Raw genomic sequence first — 22,473 nt, forward strand, 5'->3', positions numbered from 1 at the left:
TGTTTGTATCGGTAGATTGCACTTTCAGGATCGAGCCATCGGAAATCGTTGTAGCTTAATATTCATAGTTATTCAAAACAGTAAAATTCTCAGTTCGAACAGGTTTTGCCAAGACTTTTGTTAATAGGTGCATTGGAAACAGAGAAAAGTACAGCGGGTTTAAATTTGATGTATTAAATAAACAACATACCAGATTTCTATGGTCAGGATCACTGATTTCCTTCAACAGGTTGACACAATCATCCACTTGCTTGCCTTTCCCACCTAGTATACGTTTGATATCATCTTTCAAATTTTCGACAGAATCGCTAAAAACAGGAAAGTGCATTGCATTCTTTTATAATCTTAGAAAATGTTAATCATCGACAAGGTATGGACTTTGTACATATAGATGCATTATTTTCTAGAATATAGAAGATACACCATACTTGATTCGGAAGAGTTTGTTAAACGTATTTAAATAAACAATTAACAGTATAGTAGTATTATTTACAAATTATGTTGTGTGTTACATGTAAATTTTTCTCCTTTTTTAACTTAGCAAAATAAACTGTCACCTGTTTCATTTCAAATAAAATAAGACATTGAGATTTTACTTAGATTATTCAATAACAAAACCATTGGGATACGAGCTGACGCTGTTTTAAAATCTGAATTCTGTATGTGAAATTCTTACTTGTCATTGAACTTATTGTTATCCATTAGACGTAAAGCCTTGATAATAATATCAGCAGCTCTACCACTTCCACCAACTATAACACAGGTATGGCATCAACTTTTTGACCTGCGTTCATCTCATTTTCCACAGGAGATTTGCAATCAATTTTCTGACCTTCCTTCATCTCATTTTCCAAAAGAGCTAGATGCACGGTTTCTATTGTTCCATAGCCACCTTCCACGACTACCAATACAACCGGTATGATAGTGTTTTCATGGTCGGGGCTGTTGGTATCTGCAATACAAATTTTGTTTACATCAGGCCACCCAAGTTATACGCGAACCAAATGCTTTCGAGTAAAACATTTAGTTTTTGGCAATATCATAGTTGTTGATAACTAGAATATAAATAATTAAGTACCACATTGCTGTATAGAGATAGCAATTCATTTTAAAGCTAAGAACAACATCGGCAGAGGAGTGATGATTTCTCTTCGAGGTAAGTGTCGGAGAATCTACAAGTAAAAGAAATGTGATCTTTTTTCGCACACTTATTGCAACCTTGATTAATCGAAGACACTGTATCGAGTTTGATAAAGACCGAAAACAAACTAGCGAGACGCATTAAGATTTTGTGTTACGTAAAGTCTAACATACTACAACAGGGCTTAATCAATACTTGGGTGTCGTCGAATTCCTCAGAATTAAAAAAGCCAAGTGGATTTTTTAAAAAATCCGTTGACTTTTTATCTGTTGTTCTCTAATATGCTTAGAAAACATAATCATCATAATCGTAGTCATAAAGTGCAAGAAGTCGTTGCAGTTAGCTTTTCTAATAACGTCCGTATTTCTAGCCGCTTACCAACATTCCAAAGTTCCTTGCGGGCCTTTCTTTGTATGTATCGTTCGAGATCAGCTCTAAAATTAATATCTGTTGACTCGGACTTCTTGGCGTGGTCGACTAATATGAAGTGTGTGTGGTTACAGTCTAGTGCTGGCTCGAATCCAGTGTCATTATTAGGTTCACGTTTACAGTACTCTGCAGGCCAGAGGCCTCCCTTCGACTGTATGTCATTGTAAGAAAAGCAAAACATTCAATTATAATATCAAGTGATGCTTGCTTCCTCTGAAATTTGCTTGTTATCAGAGCATGGAAAAATATTGTTGCATAGACAAGATTGACTTTTTTGTCTTTGCGATTAACACCCTTTTTCATAAATGCCAGATAAGTCATTCAAAGTGTATACAACACTCAAAATTCACTAATCCCCCGAATCAAATAGGAATTCTATGAAGTCCGTGGGCTTAGAAATATCGAAGTTGTCACCATCAATGTTGTGAAGCTCATTGGTTGTATTATTTGCTTACCAGTATAATAATACGCTTGTGTCAATAACATGATTGTAATATCTGTATTTCCCTGAGGTTTGTTGAATTACATAGTACCGGGCATTTCCAATAGCCTAGCAAATACGAGCATAATGTGCAATCTGCAATGTTGTTGTGACAAACTGAAATAGAATCCGGACATAATTTTTTCATGAAAAATAACATGTGGGATTGCACACATACAGGATGTTTCAACAGCAGACACTTGTGCCTCATTTTATGAACAGAACAAGAAGCAGTGTTACTACTAGACTAAAACCCTAACATACCAGGAAAGTGAATAGAAAGTAATTTTGGCACTTTCACCAATTTTTTCCTCCCTCTAACTGTCGAGCTTAATTTGAAATTAAGATATATTTAACTTACTGAGGAGTTTGTCAGAACTTCTTTATTATTTGTGGTACTCCAGTCAGCGATACCTAAAGCGACTACTTTCTTTTCTTCTTCTTCTATAAACTGACTCTCTTCCATTATCGCTTTTCGAGCTTTTGCATCACCCCAGCCGCACTTCCGCCAGTTATGATCCATGCACCTAATCAATAGAATGCCCGTGTTGACGGCAATAATCATGACTACGTAAGACAATATAGGTCCTAATCTAAATAGCGTTGGTCGACATTTCAGATTTGTTACCAAACATATCTGCACGCGCGCGACATCAGACAATGCTGCCTACAAATTCGGACCAATTCTGTTGTTTTATGCGCGGCTGTTGTTATAGTTTGTAGTCTAGTGTGACCTTTAGTAGCCAATGTAACACTAGTGTAGAAAATGCTGACAAATATTTATTTATGCATGTGAATAAGAGAAAAAAAATGACGCCATTTGCAATCAGCGCTATTTCTGTGACGTTTCGCGCTATGGGGGTCCATACAGATGTCTGACTGAAAAACTAAACGGATACTTCACACATAAAAAGGACGCATATTGTTTTGGTTTTTGAATAAGAAATAAAAGTCATGACGTTATTTTATGAATTATTGTAACATTACAAGATGCCACAGGCTATTCTTTGGAGACCGAGTAACGTAAAGTTGTCAACGATTAGTTGTCCAGACACATTGTCTATCGTGTTAAGGGATGTAACTTCACCACTGATCATTTTTATCAGCAGTAAGAAGTAATATCTTAATAAGTTAACCTGTATCAATAGCAGCCTTTACCAATCCCTGGTTAAAGAGTATCTTCAATCTATCGTCATTCCACCCGACGGAGTGTTTTGCGCCACCAGTGAGAGAAATGATCATTTTCGGTTCGGGCATTTTCCACATATTAACCATAAGCTTCCACAGGATTTCAACCGGTGTGTCGTCAGCAATGCGAATGTACTAAAATACCCAACCAAACAAAGAAAAAAAAGCATTCATGTACAATCGATTTTTAAAAGTTACAGCAGCAATTATTACCTAACCTAAATGACATGGAAAACGAAAGAAGCTGTGTTTATTTCTTCGACTATTTCCAGATCATCATTGCGAAGTTTGTTTAAAGTTTGAACGCGCATAAAATAACCATAAACAACGAATTCTCAATCAGGTTGATGCAATTGCTTTTTCGCCTGACTTACATGCGCCCCTGGTATTCCACGGCTACGAGTAGCATACTTCGCAGTAAATGTCCCTGCAGTATACTTAAGACACTGAAAAAAGACACTACAGGAGATATGGGTAAGATAAACCCTGTTTCTGAAACATTTTTGTTCTTTTCGAATTTGAAGTTTGGAAACAAACATCCTTTCCCCCCTGGAACGTAAAATTGAAGGAAATATGGTGATAACCATTAAAGAATAATTCATTGACAAAATAGTTTAAATTTTCGCAGAGTCCCTTTAAATATTAACAATGGCATAATTGACAAGGACAATGGAAAAATGATGTGCATATGCTAATTCTCTGAATGCTACTCTTCTCCTGTATCTTATTGTGTCATGGTGTTAAGAAGTTAATTACTTCCATTTTAATTTTTGACAAATGTTTAATTTGGAAAATATCAAATACCTTACTGATATTGGTGAAAAATAGTTTGACATGAAGCATTTAATATGTTGACTAAATATTTAATTTTAACGCATATATTAGACAGTAAGAACAACTTACCGGTGCTGGTTTGTTTTCCGACTGGCCAAACCCAACAAATTTAATGTCTCCGAACGTATCCACCTCTTCTTCTTGACTTCCGTCGACTGTTCTTTGCTTAATACCATTATTTTTGATAAACCGTGATATGCTTACCTTGATTGACAAAAATTAAACGGTCACAGTTGGCCATTTTCATGAAGTTTGTCTCAAATTGATATGAGATATTAATATATTGTTTGACAAGTTGAAAGATACAGAAAAATGGATGACCATGCATACATTTGACCCTGTTTTATAAACGATAAATAAAACTGTTTCGAGAATCAATAAATAGTTGAGTCCATTTATTCTTTGTCGTGGTTGTTTCATTTATCGTACCTAAAATCGGGGTCGAATATACGCATGATCAACATTCACTCAGTATCTTTTAACATGTCAGACAATGCATCTTGTATCAAAGAAAATTCATGAGCAATGGCCAAGTTCCTCCCTTTAAAAGACTCGAACTGGCATAAAACATTATATGTTACATGTTATTGCTAGGCATTGGTTAACAGAGGCAATATAGTCGTTTCAATGATTAAACCCATGATTAGCATTGGTGGCTTATTAGATATTTTTATTTGATTCATAATTACGTGATATAGAGAAGATCGAATTAGCAAATCTTTTCTCACATAAGCTAATTGAATGAACATTATAAAAAACATTTTAATGATATGAAGACAATTTAAAGGGTCGTAAATAGTGGACTTTACGACTTATTGTATTCGCAATAACACAGTCAAGTTCAAAAACTGGCAAGGAGATTTTTCACACATACAGATGTTTGGCATAAATATTGTCACTACCATTTGTAACCTCTTCTTGTTAAGCGCATGTACCATTTTACTCACGGCAGATATGCGCAATGCTAACAACCTACTGGAAACTTTGAAAGATTTGAATTTTCCAAAAAAAAAATGTTCGGGCATGAAGGAAAATTCAACGTGCTCCTTGTGTGACTGATCCTTTTTTATATCTGATCTGACGAGTCGTTATTGTCTCGGTGACTGTGTCAGCGTATATAAACGACGTCACTAAATGCCGATGTCTGAGGTGACAGTTTGAAATATCATGCATTTTTTTCCAGGATTGCCGTTAAACAAAAAAACAAAGTCTTTCCTGGATCGTTTCATTTGACTTGTAGGTTTTGTTATATGATTGTCCTCTTTATTACGAGGGAAACGCCCTCTATCATTTTTCTAGTGACCAGGTGACATAGTTTGAATTCCTTTTGTTTTCTTTTGCATATTTGCGTGACCAGGTGTTTATGAATAATGTATTTTTGTCGTATATAAAAGTTTTCATCGCCACGTCACTTTGATTTTCCGCAAGAGCTGGGATCGTCGGAAGTCCACGTCCACTGTGTTTCCTAGTTTTGAAGACCGAGGCCGACTTCACGGATTTTTTTTCCGGATGGTGCCAAACTTGTGACTGCAGTCTAGAAACTTAGTGTGCCTGTTGACGTCTGAGGAAGTTCAGGTATCAGAGTTCCTGTGAGTACATTAAAGTTATTCGGAAACATCATATTGGAAGGAGTTTCAAGCTGTGACTTTCTACGAGCATAATTGTACTTGTGCGTCGAGCTACTACGTGGCTGTTCTCGTTGGACTGATGCGTCCGGACGGAATTGGCACTGCAGCTGTGGACCAGCGTGTTTCATGTTTAGAGAGCTCTCGTCTTCGCGCCTGTGGACACTTTCAGTTATTTATTTAAAAGCTAAAACTAATACGTTTTTTTATTTGGCCACGCTCATAGTACAAATAACTTCAATATTGTGAAGTTATTTTCTTGCTGTCACTACGTGACGTTCTTCAATAAGAATAAGGAAATGTTCTCGATAACTTGCGTGTAGTTTCCTTTATTTGACCATCTTTTGTTGCGGCCAGCGGGTCCGCTTGGAATTGTACCACTTTGCTGAAGACAATTTTAGACAGCCATTTCCATTTGCCTTGCCGACTTCCTGTGGTCGTAACATATGTTATTTCGGGAAGTTCTCAGTGTCATCTGTGTGACCAACCTGCATCTGCAGTTATGTGTTGGCTGTTGACTACAAGTCGACTGTTGACATGACGACCTGCTTCGTATTGCGGTATTTTGTTGATGAAGTAGCGGGCTTCATAGTCGTTACTTTATTTGAAAGTGTGCTAGAGTATTTTCAACTTGACCACTTTTTGATCTCAAAATAATCAAATTGCATGTTTACCTGAGAAATACTGTTTTCATACACAATTATGCATAAAAATCGATAATTTATATCACAATCTTTATCAATGTACTGTTCGATAATTAAAATTGTTCGAAATTTTCAACAAATTATAAATAAATATCAAGCGTACAATAGTCATAAGGATACAGCAAAGTTTACATTCAATGAGAAAATGATCACAGACTATCCACATAAAGTTCCCTTTACAAAATCTTTTTAGCTGAGCAGAAAACAAAATATGATGTTTTAAACAGCAATATTCTTTGGTCTATAGTTTTCCTACATATCTTTTAGGGACGCGACATAGAATGTCAGGTCAAAAGGCGAGATGATTCAACATATTGTTTATAATAAGAAGACAGTTTAATTGGTCTTAAATATCGACACTGATGACCAACGACATTCGCAATTCGCAAAAGGCACATATCCAGAAGTTTTTTGAAGCAGATACAGAATCATTATGTGCATTTTCTTGTGTTTGTTGTAATCACTTTTTCTGTACTAAATTGAGCGCAATGCAAACAATTTATTTGAATTCGGAAGGATTTGGAATTTCAAAAGTTTTGCCATCATGAAAAAAACTAAAAATATTTTTATCTCAGACATGTAATAAATGACCGTCAACGTGCTCTTTTGCTTGTTTGTCCGAAACATGGTCCGACAAGTCAACGATTTTATTGATTTTCGAGCATACCAATGCATGGTTAAGCATGTACTGTTGCCGTGAACAGTTCGGGACCAGTTCTGTACACGTTCACCAGTTCTGTAGCGTACACTTACCGTATCGTAGAGTACATGTATCGTGCCGTAGTACGGCAGGCTGGGTGGTGTGGTAAATTTGTGTCGAATCATAATATGTCCGTGATTTTAATTATTCAAACTGCATGCGGAGCTATAAAGTATGAATTCTCGCATACTTCTGGGAAAAACAAACGGGAACATTTCAATTTATCGCAAAGTTGTCTACAGTGCGGCTAATAAAAATGTCTTTTTTCCTTTAAACATTGGTTATTGTTCATAACCTCTATCTACAGTGTACACCGCCTTCGTCCAAAACAATACCAAATGTGCCGCCTTTCTATTGTTTTGGAGAGGTGTTAATAAATTCACTTCTTAAGCTTGACTTTGTTCAATTTGACTTTTCACTTCATTATGACCCTGGAGTAATATGGTGATTAATACTACGATTAACAGATCTCAAATCATTGCGCGCCGTTCGCGGGAAAATCACATCCTTCAGACAAACATGACAAATCATTCAGGCCTGGGTACGCTGCTAACTACATTAAATTACATCGTTTTCCACGGACATTCACTACAATCGAATGTCGGATTACTGTAGAATTTGTCAACTTGTCGACTTTACTGGAAACTTACGTTAATTACAACTGTTGAAAAAACAGCGTAAAGTTTCATTGCATGTGGCGAGCGTGAAATGTAGTCAACAAATGCAATAACTTGTAAAACTTGTATATCGTCCGAAAAGGGATTGAATATAGGAACTTTGGAGTAATTTCAAACATGTAAACCGTATTACACAAACAATACATATCTTTCAGGCCGTCTTATCAAGGGTCGGAAGGGGTTTGAATGTTGGCCCATGGGGCTATGTCAAATATCACCAGAATTTCGTCAACCGTACCGTATCGTACCGTACCGTATTGTACCGTGCAATACGGTTAACATGAACGTGCATGTACCAGATCAGTACCTGAACCGTACCGAACCGTACCCGTACCGTACCGTACAGTACCTGTACCGTACCGTACCGTACCGTACTGTATCAGTATTAGTACCGTACATACGTTTCCTTTTTTGGCATGTACTGTATTCCCTTGACCAAGTAAACAATCACGGAATCTCATTTAATGTGTCTTGCTGTGCCTTTTTTCAACGATGTTATATCATACGTTTTTCTTATTATTTTCTCTAAAACTAAAGTTGCGAATTTGTGTATTTGTGAATGGTAAAGCGTATATCAACGGGCGTCGAAATGCCGAGGTGAGAATTGGAAGTTGCATGGTGATTTTAAAATAATAATCTATTTTCCTAACACGATAAGCGCTTTTTTCAATCGTCTTTATTATTTCATTGTTTTTGTGCAATTGTTCGAGCCTTGCTTTGTTATCTCGGGTAATGCTCATTCGTGTGACAAGCCTGTGCATGTATAGTTGTTGGTTTTTGACAGGTCTAGTGTTTACATTATCACACTGCCCCGTGTACAGAACGTCGCGCGCTTCATAGCATTCGATGGTAACTTGTTGATAACGTAGATGGCCATACAATCTCATTTGACTGAACGTAAACCAGAATCACTTTCAAACTGACAACTATGGTTTTATTCTGTATATAAAAATCGACAAAACCACATAACATTGATGTACCGATCATGTTATTCTGAAATAAGTATGTACGAAAACAAGAAGAGTAAACTCATGAATTTTAATAGACGGGGTGGCTAAGACCAATTTCATTCAAGATTGGTCACAGCCACCCCGTCTAAGTCTGTGTGGGGAAAAGATGTCATGTTTTTATCCTACCCCTTGTTATGAGATCGCCCACGCACAGAATCATTTGTGAATAGGTGTACTTAAAATTTACCAATTTTAAACAATGGTATCACTAGAATGTATCTCAGTGTAAATGTGTTTGACAAATACAGCAACAAAAAGAAGGAAGGTGCACAGAAACAAAGTAAGAAATGGGTGTGGTCAGGGTTCCGCCTCATAATGAATGACAGCAGAAAAAAAAATCAAATGATTGTAGAAGGCATGTGTATGCAAAGCTGATAGGCGAAACACATGTAAATGAGTGACATTTTCCTTGTCCGGTGATTTTATTGTACAGTATCAGTGTGATGCAAAAATGATTACAAAATACAAAATTTCTTGGAAAGTTCTGAAATCTGACGAATTCCGTCATCATGAATGAATATGAGAAGTACCTCCGTCAGATATGAATTGTGGCATTATGCCCACACTATATGTGCTTACCTGTCGGTCTGTTTTTTGACTGTACTCCTCAGTCGCCTCGTTCTCTAATAATGGATTCAGCTGTATTTCTTCCTCGAGTATTTCTTCCCCATTAGGTCTCCCATTACTGTTTGCCATGACTGTTTCTGACAATTCCACGCGGTAATATCCCGGGCCTCTCTCCCCTGTGCTTGTCAATTCTACTTGTTTTATCGATATCGCCCATACGACTCTGAAACGAATAGTGTGCAAATAGTTCAATGGCGTCGCTTAATGTCATGGGCTTCCTATACCTTCTTATAATATTTTTTATAGTTCCACTTGTGCTTGCGTCAAAAGGGGAAGAAAGTAACACTTTTTTCTTTCAACTCTAGCATATATTGTATGAGGAAACTTTATCATAAAGTTTTACACTTGTCAAAGTTAGGCTATGGAATACTACACGGCGTAAATGACATCCCGTAGATTCAATGTGAAATATTATCGCCAATACCGATTGTAAAATGTCATTGATAAAAAATCGGCAAATCGATTCAAATTGAAGAGCCTTGAATATAACAAAGACCGATCCTGCCTGACATGTTAACAAAATAATTTCACCATATTTTTGTGTCCTGTATAGAATTCCACTACCTCTAATAAATTTTACTGATTCTATAAAGGGATACATGTAAGTGGCTGGATATTGTGCAACTAATATTTACCGTTTAGAGTTTGAATTCTCTCAAAACATAATTATCCAAGAGAGTGTCTTATCGTCCCTACCAGGGTCAAGTTAAAATCTGTTTGATTCCAGTGACGTATACGTAAGCCACCTATCACACATTCACTGGCAAGAGATGTTAAGGCTGCGCTCACGAATAATTGGTAGGCGTTAAAGGAGTTTAAAAATTCGTGAAAATATTTTTATAATTTTTATTTGAGATTCCACCGCTTGGTAGGTCATTCAATTAAAGTTAATAACATTGTAGCGTCGTCCACTTGCTCTAATAATAATGATAAATAAATTCTTGAACCATGTAAGCATTTCATGACTGGTATTTTGCAAATTTTAAAATATAACGTTACTATTAATGTTACTGAATTTGCATTAGCAAAACAACAATACCTCAAGTAACATGGGGCAGAAGCTGCAACTCTTGATTGTATGTTTTTATATTTCCATCAAGGTAACAATTATAGTTTTATCTCATATTGTCAACAACAGAGCCCTATATGCGTATTCCATTGTTGATGATTGAATTAGAGTCCGGAGTGAAATTCAATAATTTGTGAGTGATAAAAATGCACTGAACATACGTGACTGAACACAACAAGTGTTAGCACCAAAGAGAAATTGTTAAAGGAAGTAAAACAAGATCCGTTTGGCACAAACAATATGGAAAAATAACATCTAAAATTGTAGCTACTTGCCTTTTACTCGAGGAATAGCAATCTTACTTTCTGGCATATGCATGTCAGAAAAACAAAATTTAGATACTGAAGGTGTGAGATTAAACGTGTAGATATTCATGGCAGATTATAAATGATAAGGAAATCGGTTTACAACATTTGATTGGTAGACTTTGAAACAAATACATAGGAGTACAAAGGAGTGAATGATCAATAGATACATGTTGACTTGATAATTTTAACATTTGCATTCGGTGTATCAACATCATTTTCTTGTACTTGAAATTTAAAAATAATGTTTGAAAGTTTTATGCTTGAAACACATCTTGCTGAGGACTATGCGGCAGTGTTATTGTAATTTAAACATTTTACATGTTTGACTGAAAGGCAACTGCCCGCAATATTCGATACATTACATACGGTATTCCAACTTTTCCCCATACAGAAACTGGCCAGCTTGGGATTATAACAGATGCATAACACTATTGTTCTCGATGTTTATCTACAAATGTTAGATCAGCCCAATGTTTTGACACATTTCACGAAGCGCGTATATGATTGGATAAAATGGCTGTTCTGAGCATTTATAATTACCCCTAGGTCTATGTCTGGTCAGAAATCATATTGCCTATATAATAGTAGTTCTAAACATAGACAATAGAGGAGGGAGTCCCCCTCTACTGTCTATGTTCTAAACTAAACGACAAAAAACTGTTACACTGCTAAAAATTTTCGTTTGAGACGCAATGCCGAGTTCCTTCTCAGTGGGTTCTAACATAGGCTTTGGGTAGATTTAGATCAGACGATACAACAAGACAGCAAAGGATACAGATATTTTGTGGCAAACATTGGAACTGAACATTCATTTACATTGAAACGTTGAATATATTGTACAGTATAGCAGTCGAAAAATCCGAACTTCGGTCATATGTTTTCACAGTGACTTGACGCAACAAACATGGAGGTAGTTGCATGCAACAAATGACTCAGTGGCAACGCTAAAATCCGGATTATTCGCGACAAGATTATAGAGATGCCGTAGGGGATGTTTGGGGTGCTAGAATTGCAAAAAAGCGACATAAAATTGTTCGAGTTAGTGACGGTTATATCAGTTCAGTAAAGATAACAATACAATGAAATTTGCAACACACGTAGTTGGGCTGAAAATAAATCATGGTATCCCACCAATCCACATAGTGAATCCAGGGAGTAAAAAACTATGATGTCCCCTACGTCACGGACAAGGTCTGTGCCTACACGAATTGTTAACACTAGAGGAAATGATTCAGGGTCAGTTTGTGTTCTCCAAAAAGTTGCAACAAGCTTTAACTATATGCTAATTTTCGCATTCAATCCCTCTCTAAAGAGACATAAATTCTCATGTATTTCTGATGCACCATATGTACGATTCTGAGTGGACCTTTGTGTACATGCTCCGTTCACTATGAAACCCTGCACCACAATAGAGGGAAACACTGTGGACGAACACAATCACCATACACAGACTTAGGTGGCTGCAAAGTTTGCAAGGACCAAAGACCACATGTACAATAAAAGAAGGGCCTCGGTTACTTCTTTGGCGTCTACACAAGCGTTACTCCACTCTGCGTGGTAAGGCTATAATACGGCTACGGCGTAGTAATAGCCAGGCACTCTTTGCTCACATCGGCCGTAGGGCTATTAGCTAACCATCACGCATCAGTTGATACCGTGACAGAAAATTATTTTAATAGTAACCTCCGTGACTTTATTTTAGGTCACGCGTACGTCAGTCCAAGGAGGTAAAAAGATCTCTTCTACCATCATGGTTGGTCATGGAGCCAGGAGCGGAGCTAGTACCTCCATGCTATACGGCAAGCATTGTGGAATATCTTGGTCATTGCATGCTCACTGTGTTTCGAATGTCATTACAAACGGCTTTGCTAGGTCTGCATAGTTTTCCCTGTTTGATGAATGTTAGCGTTGTAATTGTAGGTAAATTAATGAAACCAACAAATTTGTCTTGCGTTATTCGGAATCGCAACTGTCTTACAAAGAGCATGGAGCTAGCTCCATACAAAGAGAATCTGAATTTGCCACAAACATGTGGGGGTTGTCAACCTAATGTAATAGCCGTTCCCCAGATCTCCATCGATAAAGTGTGTTCGTAAACAAGAAAAGTAAACTCATGAATTTTATTAGAATATACGGATAGTTTTCAATCGGATTCGAACCCACAACATACGGCATCAGTCGCCTAGCTGAGAGGCCTGAGACAGAACCAGTCGGCTAAATCTCCACCCCCTCCATGAATTTTATTAGAAGTGGTGAGCATGGCTGGTTTGGTCCAAATAGGCCATAACCACCACGTCAAAATCTGTGTTGGGAAAAGCTGACATGAAACACATATGAAGGCTGTGGTAATAAGTTGACTTAATATTATAGTCGCGCCAGCTGCTTACTGACTACGCATGCGCTTATTCATAATATACTATGCGAGTAACCGGAAGTGTACCCTTCTTTCATGGGCGCCGCCATGTTTTTTTTTTGAGTACTCGTAAATAAACAAATACGAAACAAATTACTACTATATAACATGCTTTTATAAAATGTACCTCTCTTATTAGCCAGTAAATGTTATTATGCACCTCGTCGCTGATACAAAATATCGTTAATATAGATAAAGGGAGAAAAACTGTCGTGCATATGAACGGTGGCATACGCAAAGAATGCTGGGATTGAATTATAGAAGAGCGCCCCCTGTGTCAATAATTAGATTCAAAAATTGCCAGTTTTTAGACGGAACGCTATTGTTTTCAGCTTGCAAATGGAAGGTGGGCAGTGCAGTTGCCATTGCAATGATAATGATTGCATAATACGCCCCTTGTTTAACGCAATAGGCTGTTATCAGTGTAAAAATTGCCAATTTTTGTCCAAAATTTTTATACGCTACTGAAAATCTATACCTGCCCTGCTGCAGGGTTTGACGTCGTGTAAGTACGTGAACTGCTTTCATCAGAGGGAAACTGGGCATAGTTGTCATATAAACGTTTATGAAGTAACAATTACACTTTATCATGAATCAATACAAATAACTTTGCCAATCTTAACTCCTGGCGCGACACCAAGGGCTGAGCCCTATATAATATTAATATAATAGATTGTGAACAAGATATTGCAGTTGATACAAATAGTAAAATTACATCAAAAATAGATCAAATTCAAATATTCTTGGCTTAATGAATGTTTTGCATATATAATAATTGAGAGGATGCGACTTAAACATTTTGAAATCATATATAAGGGTTGGATTTTGAACTGCTTAAGGGTAGTAAAGGGGGGCTGTCGAAAGCAAATTAGGAATCGAATGGCGATTCCTCCAGTCCCTCTCAGTGTTTCTGAATGCTGATTCAATGGGCTACATTGTTCTGTAAACACTCGTGGGTTTTTTGGAGTCGCGGAATGGTGGTATTTGTGGCGGGAAAGCCAAAATCCCCATGTCCTTGGTATATTTACTCTCTTGATCCATCAATTATGTGGAAAGCAGTCTCTATATATATATATGTTACACAGCAGAGACGAACGCTAGAACTGTATTTTGCAGTATATGGAGATTCAGGCCCATACGATCATGTCACGGTTTATTCTAACTTTTTCTTTAATCTAACGGCGGGAGTGTGGCAGCCAGTACGCGCCTTGCGACAATGTCCCCCAAACGGAACCTCTGTCCAGCATTCTCGCGCACAGCTGGTCACCTCGGGCGCACTCTCGAGTTGACTGTTTTCAATGGCTGTAGTCTGCCAGAAATACATGTTACTGACGATGGCCTTGTTTTGCATGATTAATTTGAGGCTTATTTTCGAAGCTGTGACTTGACGTTTGGTGATATATTTGTCATAACTAGCAAAGTCATTCATTTGTCAAAGTCAAAATAGCATGGTAGATATTCAGGAGCTTAGAAAGTACACAATTTTGTCGTAAAAGGTGCTCTGTTCTGGAAATCGCTATCATTTTGCGAAGCTCGCATCTACGCTTAGGCTGCAAGCTATGTCTCGCTGAGGGCGCTCTCTACGTTCTCCCCTCGTAAGAGGGGGCGTAGAGAGCGCCCTCGAGCGATGGATCTTTCAGTCTAATCTACTCTGTAAACCAAGGCTACTGTAAACCCTTGCCACTCAAATACTTTTTCGTTTTTAAAGTGATCTCGAAAATTTATGAGAGTAAAATTGTTATACAAATACTACAAGCGTTAACATCATAATATTGGGGTCATTCTTATGATGAACGATGATTGAACTGTTTACCACTATAGAAACAGGATCTCCTTCTGACAATTGCATGTCGCCATGACTACAATCACATTTGTTCGAAGTCTTGCCAAAGCGAGGCTGTGTCATTAGGCTATCAAGAACAAGAACGATCATAGGAAGTTCGCCCTCATCGGATGTTTTCCTGACGAGAACAGTGCACCAAAACGCACGCTATAAGCCGTGTACACATATAGCATCAACGGCTTATACAGCAGTACCCATGTGAGGAAATGCCAAGAGGATTTGACCGTTAAGAAGGGCTTGACACCGCAATTTCTGCGTAGTGAAGCTTCATTACATATTCATGGTGACCCCTGGCAGCAGTCAATACCTTTGGGGCTTTTGTCTTTTGGCCAGCTTTGCATATGACGTCATTGGACACGACCTGCCAATCACCCAGGTAGTCAATTAAACTATTAATTGGCTGTTTACTGACCAAATCAACACTATCCAGCAGTATCAGTCATATTTTAATCGCGTGGCCTGGGTGGGCACAACGCAGGAACGCGTGTATTTCTATATGTACGTTCACTTGTGGTGTTGTTTGTACCATCGTGCGTTTGAAGTCCTCGTTTCACCTACAGTATTACCTTCAAGGTGACAGGTTACTATAAAGTTCAGTATCATGGCACCGAGTTCTGCCCTCGGGGAAACCATCTGTTTTGCCTACTAATTACTGCCCGTCGCTGCCCGTCCTGAATGTAGCCTCTCTATAGCTACAGTTATCAGTCAATATATAATACCCCGCGCCTTATACTTTCATGTAAACCACAGTCCCTCTATCCACGAGGGACTATATATAAACTTATAAAATCATAGTCCGAGCCGTAAAATTGTTGACTTTCGATCCGATATACAGACGATTGTTGAATCGCACTGGCGCATCCATGTTTACTTGCCCCATAAGCTTACTACTCTGCAAAGGGTGGGTAGAACCTGGGCCAAAAATGAACACCGGCGAACTTTTTGTGAACCCATGTGAAAATATAAATCATTTATCAGTTTTAATATATACTCCTAAATTGTATAATCGAGACCACATTCAAGGGCTATGCAGACCGTCCGTGTACGCACACACAGTGGCAAGAAGGCGGCAAACACCACAGGCCACCCAATAAGTTCTGAGTTTTTCCGCTGTTTTCTCTATCATTTTCTCTTTTCTCTTCATGCTCTGAATGATCGGAATAAATAAAATAAATGGTTTATATAACCTAACCTAGCCTCTGTGACTCTTTATTTATTTTACATTCCATTACAATGATATATATCTCTCATACACACATGCTGTAATTAATTAGTCAACACAACTAATTATGCTAATCCGTGGACTTATCAGGGATTTACGGGTTGGTCAACATCGCGAAAGATAGGAATGGTTACTAAAACGGGAAGGTAAGAAGCTCTCCTGAAATGTGTCCAGAAATTACCAAATTGCGGCCAGTCATGACCATTTATCCACAATCTACTGCAGCCAATGTATTTCGATGGCCGAGGAGAGTCAGCTACTCTAATTTCAAACGTTTAAATGGTCGTTAACAGTGCAAACCTTGCCAGTGCCTCCTGTTCATGGCATGAGGACGTCCGTAAAGCAGGAAGTCGGAAGTTGAAACCTTTGACCTTTACGTTGTTTATATGTGGGCAAACTTGTAAACATATTTCCCAGGGACAAGTCTGATTTTGACTAGGGTCAAAGTTCGTGTGGTTTAGCGTGGTTCTCTCAATCGGGTGGTGTTGCTAAGGTTTTGTCTGCCCACCGTCCGTGGGTGGAGGGACGGCCGTCTGCCTTTCAGTTTAGCTGTGCGTTCTCGATAATTTTGATGTATTTTTTCTCACAAACATTGGAAATTCGTTTAAGTTTTAAGAAACATTGATTTTTATATGAGGAATATTCTAGCTCGTATCCTCGAATTAAATCAACCGATTTTCTTTGATACAGTTTTTTATATGGTTTGGAGAACTCTTTGGGGCGGCGTCAGATAACCAGTGGAATGAGACAACAACATTTCGTTCATGCATGGATGTAAAAAATAGACCCATGGTTCATGTAAGGAAATCATATAGCAAGTACTTCTTGCGCTGGTGCAAACTCTACGAAATATTATGATATCAAAGATGTTTTCCATGATAGTTTACAAGGTTTCTTGTCTAAATTCGCGGAAATCATCAAGAATATCTAAAAAATACTACACGTAATTATGATTACATTTTGTATGTGTAGAGGTATTGTTTGCCGTTCCGAACGTATGTTCTACACGCGACGTATGGTTATCACTGATCAGCTGATGATGGAACGTAATTTCGTGTAACTAAACTTCTCCATAACGATATGTTACCGGCAGACATGGAGATAATAGCGAGTGAATAGAAATGATGGTGACTGGTTTAAAAAATTCACAGTGCTGGTAAAAATTCTCACAGGCTTCTTAAAGTAGTGGACAACATCATCGGTGATGTCAGTTTGTGTTTCGATGTTGCGGTCACCGCTCAGGTGACTTTAGTGACGGGCTACACTGAGCCTCGTCAATCGCTGATTGTACGCCAGAAAAAGAACGGTCTGCGAGTAGTCATGTCGGAAAAAGCTGAAAAACGGCGATAGTTTGGTGATTTTTAGCGGATTTCTTGTAGTGGTAGGCCCCTAATAACCATGTTGTCGATGAGTGTTGGCAATTTGGGTGGAAAATTTTCGAAATATCGACAAGTTGCGACAAGCGTGCTGTCGGGCAGAACATGGGCGTTCCCATGGCTGTGGTGGTGACGTTAAAATCAAAACCAGCCGTAAAAGGCAGAAATCCCGTCCGAAAACACCACAGCTATGGACCCAAAGCTAGCCTAACAGTACAAACGAAGTTTTATAGCCCGTGCGCTGCTTCTTTCGGGAATTTTATGCACTAACAGCATAAGGCACGATTGAAAATCGATCAGACTAGTAGCGACCATGGAGCTAGAAACTAGCTCCATGTAGCGACCAACTCTCTTTTATTATGCGAAAAAAGTAACCGGCGAGCTTAACTCTTTGACGCCGTACAGTCATTCTAGTCATGAGCTTGGTTGCTACCGTATACCAGAAAACAACCGACTTTGACGTCAAAGGCCTGTTGCTGGTACCATGGATGTAAAAAAATTTTTTACATCCATGCTGGTACGTACTTCGAGACAGAAAATAACGATATGTTACCGGTAGACATGGAGTTAATAGCGAGTGCAGAGAAATGAAGGTGACTGGTTTAAAAAAATCACAGTGCTGGCCAAAATTCTCCAGTGTGTGCTCCTGCTAATGTGTCACCATTGTGCCTTGAATCACGACACGGTTTGTAAATTATACTTGGTATACACTCCCAGAAAATGACGACGTGAAACATACATCTATATAATTTTGTTGAAAAACTCATGAAACGGCAACTCCGGCGATCTTTTTCTGCTTGGTCGGTCGATACTTTCTGGGTGGCATTTGTTACATGGAGCAGGACCATGTCTACTTATGTTAGAATTTGGCACTTGGCAACGAAAAGCATGCGCGTTTCCAGCGTTCCTTTCGATCTAACTTCCCGTTTATTTTTGAATAATGAGCAGTGTTTGTTTGCGCATATCATGAATATATAAGCGTCCACTAGGTTTACGGACGTCCTCGGGACATGTTTCCCAAGATCTTCATACCTTCCCTTTTTCATTAACATCACTATCTTTCCGATGTTGACCAACCTCTGATAAGTCCACGGATTAGCATAATTAGTTGTGTTGACTAATTAATTACAGCATGTGTGTATGAGAGATATATATCCTTGTAATGGAGTGTAAAATAAATAAAGAGTCACAGAGGCTAGGTTAGGTTATATAAACCATTTATTTTATTTATTATTCCGATCATTCAGAGCATGAAGAAAGAAGAGAAAATGATAGAGAAAACAGTGTGAAAAACTCAGAACTTATTGGGTGGCCTGTGCAAACACCTACTCACCAAGCACATCGAATCGGCGGAAAGAAAAAAAAGGTAGGCTTATCGCAAAACAAACGCGCCAAACGCGAACAAAAACCCATACAAAGCGGCCCTTTTCAGGGCCACCAAATATTCCAAAAAGAGAACTACCAAAAAAACCATAGAATGACATAGAACACAAAAACACTTAAAAGAAATATCAAAAATCGTACACATAAAAAAACAACTGAAACACAACATGAAATACAAAATAAACAATCACCGTAACGTAACAGAAAAAAAAATAAATAAAAAAAATCAGCTTTTTCCAAAGAAAAGCCGACAGCAACATGAAATTCATCAACAACCTATCATCGCTCAAACTATGAAACTACGTAAAATACTACTAGGCAAAAGCCTTAACATTAATTCGGACACCAACAAAACCAACAACAAACCAAACAGAATAAAACCACCTCAGGATTTCAACAAATAACGTCGTAAAATGTGACTACGCTACATCGTGAGACACAAACAATTAAAAACAACACCAATTCAAAGAAAAGTCAAATTGGGCTCAACAAACAACAAAAAACAAAAACTTGAAAGCTATCTGAAGCTGCTTAACTCGCAATTCTAGAGATACCCTTTCAAACAAGGAAACAAAACATGTCGCGTGCTATTTCGGAAAAAAAACTTCGACAAGGGTCGGGTTTTCGTCATTGTCAACACAAACGATTACGTACTCGAATGCGAAAGGCAATTACGCAACACCCAGTATTATACACTACAAGCCAGAACAAACAGTAACAAAGTAAACGAACTATTAATCACAATGTACGACAACAAGCACATCAACCAGGATACTTGTAAGTATCTTGATCCAATAAACATAAAAACCCGTAGCCGCAGTTGTACTTATTGCCTAAAAATTCACAAGCCTCCGCAAAAATCTAAAAGACACACCAGTCAAAACAATATTTACCGAAGTAAAGAAATATAGAACAAAAAAACCGAACCACCAAACGGACTCACAACATGACCAAAATTAATATACTTGCCTCGCTAATCGAAAAGCAGGACCACTAAAATGCATTAAAATAAATTTTCACAAACACAAAGGAATGAATCTACAAAAACGTGAGCGTCAAAGGGCGACTCTATCAACTTTTGTAACACCATAGGCCCGGCTGCTTCTCGCCATAAGCTTTCCCCACTCAAACAAAACATTACCGTACACACCAATACAAACTTCTCCACAAATATCCAAAGCGAAACAAACATTTTTATTAACACACACTATCGGATAAGAATGTAGGAAAACATTTTCGAAACGATCAAACACAAACTCGACACAAAAACATTTAGGATAATTAGGTGGGGAGCCTCTTTCACATTTTTACATCTCGCTATACTGTCTATGATTCTAAAAATAAAGTCATCTGCCACCTTTTCGGTATACGCGGTTTGGCAAAACTCATCTCTTCAATCAAAAGTCGGGTGATTCCATGGTTCTTTGGGGCACTTAAGTGTACGTTCGAGCTTAAGGAATGTGGTTACATTCGCGATGTTTTATTCGGAATTATTTATTTCTTCTAGGGCAAATGCACGTAATTAATGCTGTTGGAAATACTGGCCGCTTATAAACATCTTTACTTTTATTGTCAAAGTACCACCGATACCCACAAAAAAACAAATGGTTCAGTCCAGGTATTTGCAACTCTGCCATCCGACTGGTCAACAGGAAATCGACCATAGGTGTCTCTTGGCACGCGTATACGCCAGTCACCTATGCGACGGTAATCTGCATCAGTTATCACCATCGGGAAGGTACTCCTCCCCTATTCCACTGGGGATCCCACCCTCAAGGCACTGCGTCACTCGACAAAGTATTGTTATTGTAATTTCCTGCATAAAATTAACAGCGAGGTCAACGGTCAAATCCTCTTGGGATTTCCTGGCATGCTGTAAGTTTTCGTCTCTAGTTTTGGCTGACTTCACTCGTGATGGTTCACTTAAACATGAAGGTAGTTTGCTCTTGCCTTAGACAGTACAGAATGAGATAAGTGGCATTTCCCCAATTATATTTTTCTACAATTATTGTGAGAACACCTTTATTTCCACTCGTAAAATAAACACAATGTTTTCATAACTTGTACAGCTGCGCAATTTTTACTGTCCTTAGAGTAAAGAGTGTTGATCTACTCCGTTCTACTGTGAGTTCTAAATACTGAGCAATGCTTCAGTAACTCGCAATAGTTTAAGTAACGTGCCTGGAAGTTTTATGTTCCGACATTTTGACATGGTCCGAGGGCAATGCATGTCATCTTTTCAGTCACATGCATGTGGTGTTCACAAGCCACAACGCAAACGCTATTTTGCTGGTCATTAACATTCCAACTTTTCCCCACCCAGAAACTGGTCAGCTTGGGATTATAACACATGCATAATAATGATTGTTCTCGATCTTTACCTACAAATGTTAGATCAGTCCAATGTTTTGACACCTTTCACGAAACGCGTGTGTGATTGGATAAAATGGCTGTTATGGGCATTTGTAATCACCCTAAGCCTGTGTACTGATCAGACATCATGTTGCCTATATAATAGTAGTTCTAAACATAGACAGTAGAGGGGGGAAGTCCCCCTCTACTGTCTATGCTCTGAACCTAAACTACAAAAAGATGTAACACTACTAAAAGTTTTCAGTTCAGTAAAGATAAAAATACAGTCAAATTTGCAACACGCATGCCAAGTACTGCCGCCAGGAAGTGTCCGTTTCAAACCGCTTTAACCCGTGAAAATCACGGGGAACCCGATTAATTGACATTCATTTATGCATGGATTAGCCATGACGTATTCATTTTCTATGCATATATGCAGAGCGTAAGCTGTCAATCAAGACAGTGATTGTTTACTTTGGTGACAAAAGAAGCAAGTATCAGTGTCAATCCTTGAGTGAAACAAAAAATCCAAGTCTTTCGTCTGTAAAAGTGTGAAAGAGGCTCCCCACCTAACTTTCTAAAATGTTTTTTTGTGTCGAGTTTGTGTTTGATTCGTTTCGAAAATGTGTTCTTACATTCTTATCCGATTGTTTGTGTGAATGAAATGTTTGTTTCGCTTCAGATATTGTAGGGAAGTTTGGATTAGTGTGAACGGTAATGTTTTGTTTGGTATGTGGGGAAAGCTTATGGCGAGAAGCAGCCGGGCCTATGGTGTTACAATGTTGATAGAGTGGCCCTTTGACGCTTGCTTTTCGAAACCCAAGTGTGGTTTCTCATCTATATGTGTGTACTGTGTGTGTGTGTGTGTGTGTGTGTGTGTGTGTGTACTGTGTCTGTGTGTCGTCTACTCCACGCACACCGTGTTGCTCGGTCGCGCACAGAATTGCAACATCTAAGTCGGTTACTCTTTTTGGGTTGGAAGCAGTGGCCGACTGGTTTTTTGTGAGGCCTACCAGATAGGCGATGTTGCCGTGAGTGTGTGGGGGTTCGAATCCCGTTCGGGTTATAGTAAAATTTAGATTCCTTAGTTT

The 22,473-nt window shown here is 38.4% G+C and overlaps 1 protein-coding gene across 1 annotated transcript in view; it reads right to left on the bottom strand.

Annotated features, from left to right (window-relative positions):
- Positions 1-770: 770 nt before the first annotated feature.
- Positions 771-22,473, bottom strand: part of LOC139129461 (transient receptor potential cation channel subfamily M member 2-like) — a 202,596-nt gene continuing 180,893 nt past the window's right edge. Inside the window, exons 2-6 of the mRNA XM_070695093.1 lie at positions 4,143-4,277; positions 3,188-3,374; positions 2,413-2,578; positions 1,520-1,721; positions 771-952 (exon numbers count right to left, since the gene is read on the bottom strand). Of these exons, the coding sequence (XP_070551194.1) occupies positions 2,517-2,578; positions 3,188-3,374; positions 4,143-4,277 (384 nt within the window). The 3' untranslated portion in view covers positions 771-952; positions 1,520-1,721; positions 2,413-2,516. The remainder of the gene's footprint in view (positions 953-1,519; positions 1,722-2,412; positions 2,579-3,187; positions 3,375-4,142; positions 4,278-22,473) is intronic.

The sequence above is a fragment of the Ptychodera flava genome, chromosome 3 (genome assembly GCF_041260155.1).
Source record: "Ptychodera flava strain L36383 chromosome 3, AS_Pfla_20210202, whole genome shotgun sequence".
In the NCBI taxonomy this organism is placed as follows: Eukaryota; Metazoa; Hemichordata; class Enteropneusta; family Ptychoderidae; genus Ptychodera; species Ptychodera flava.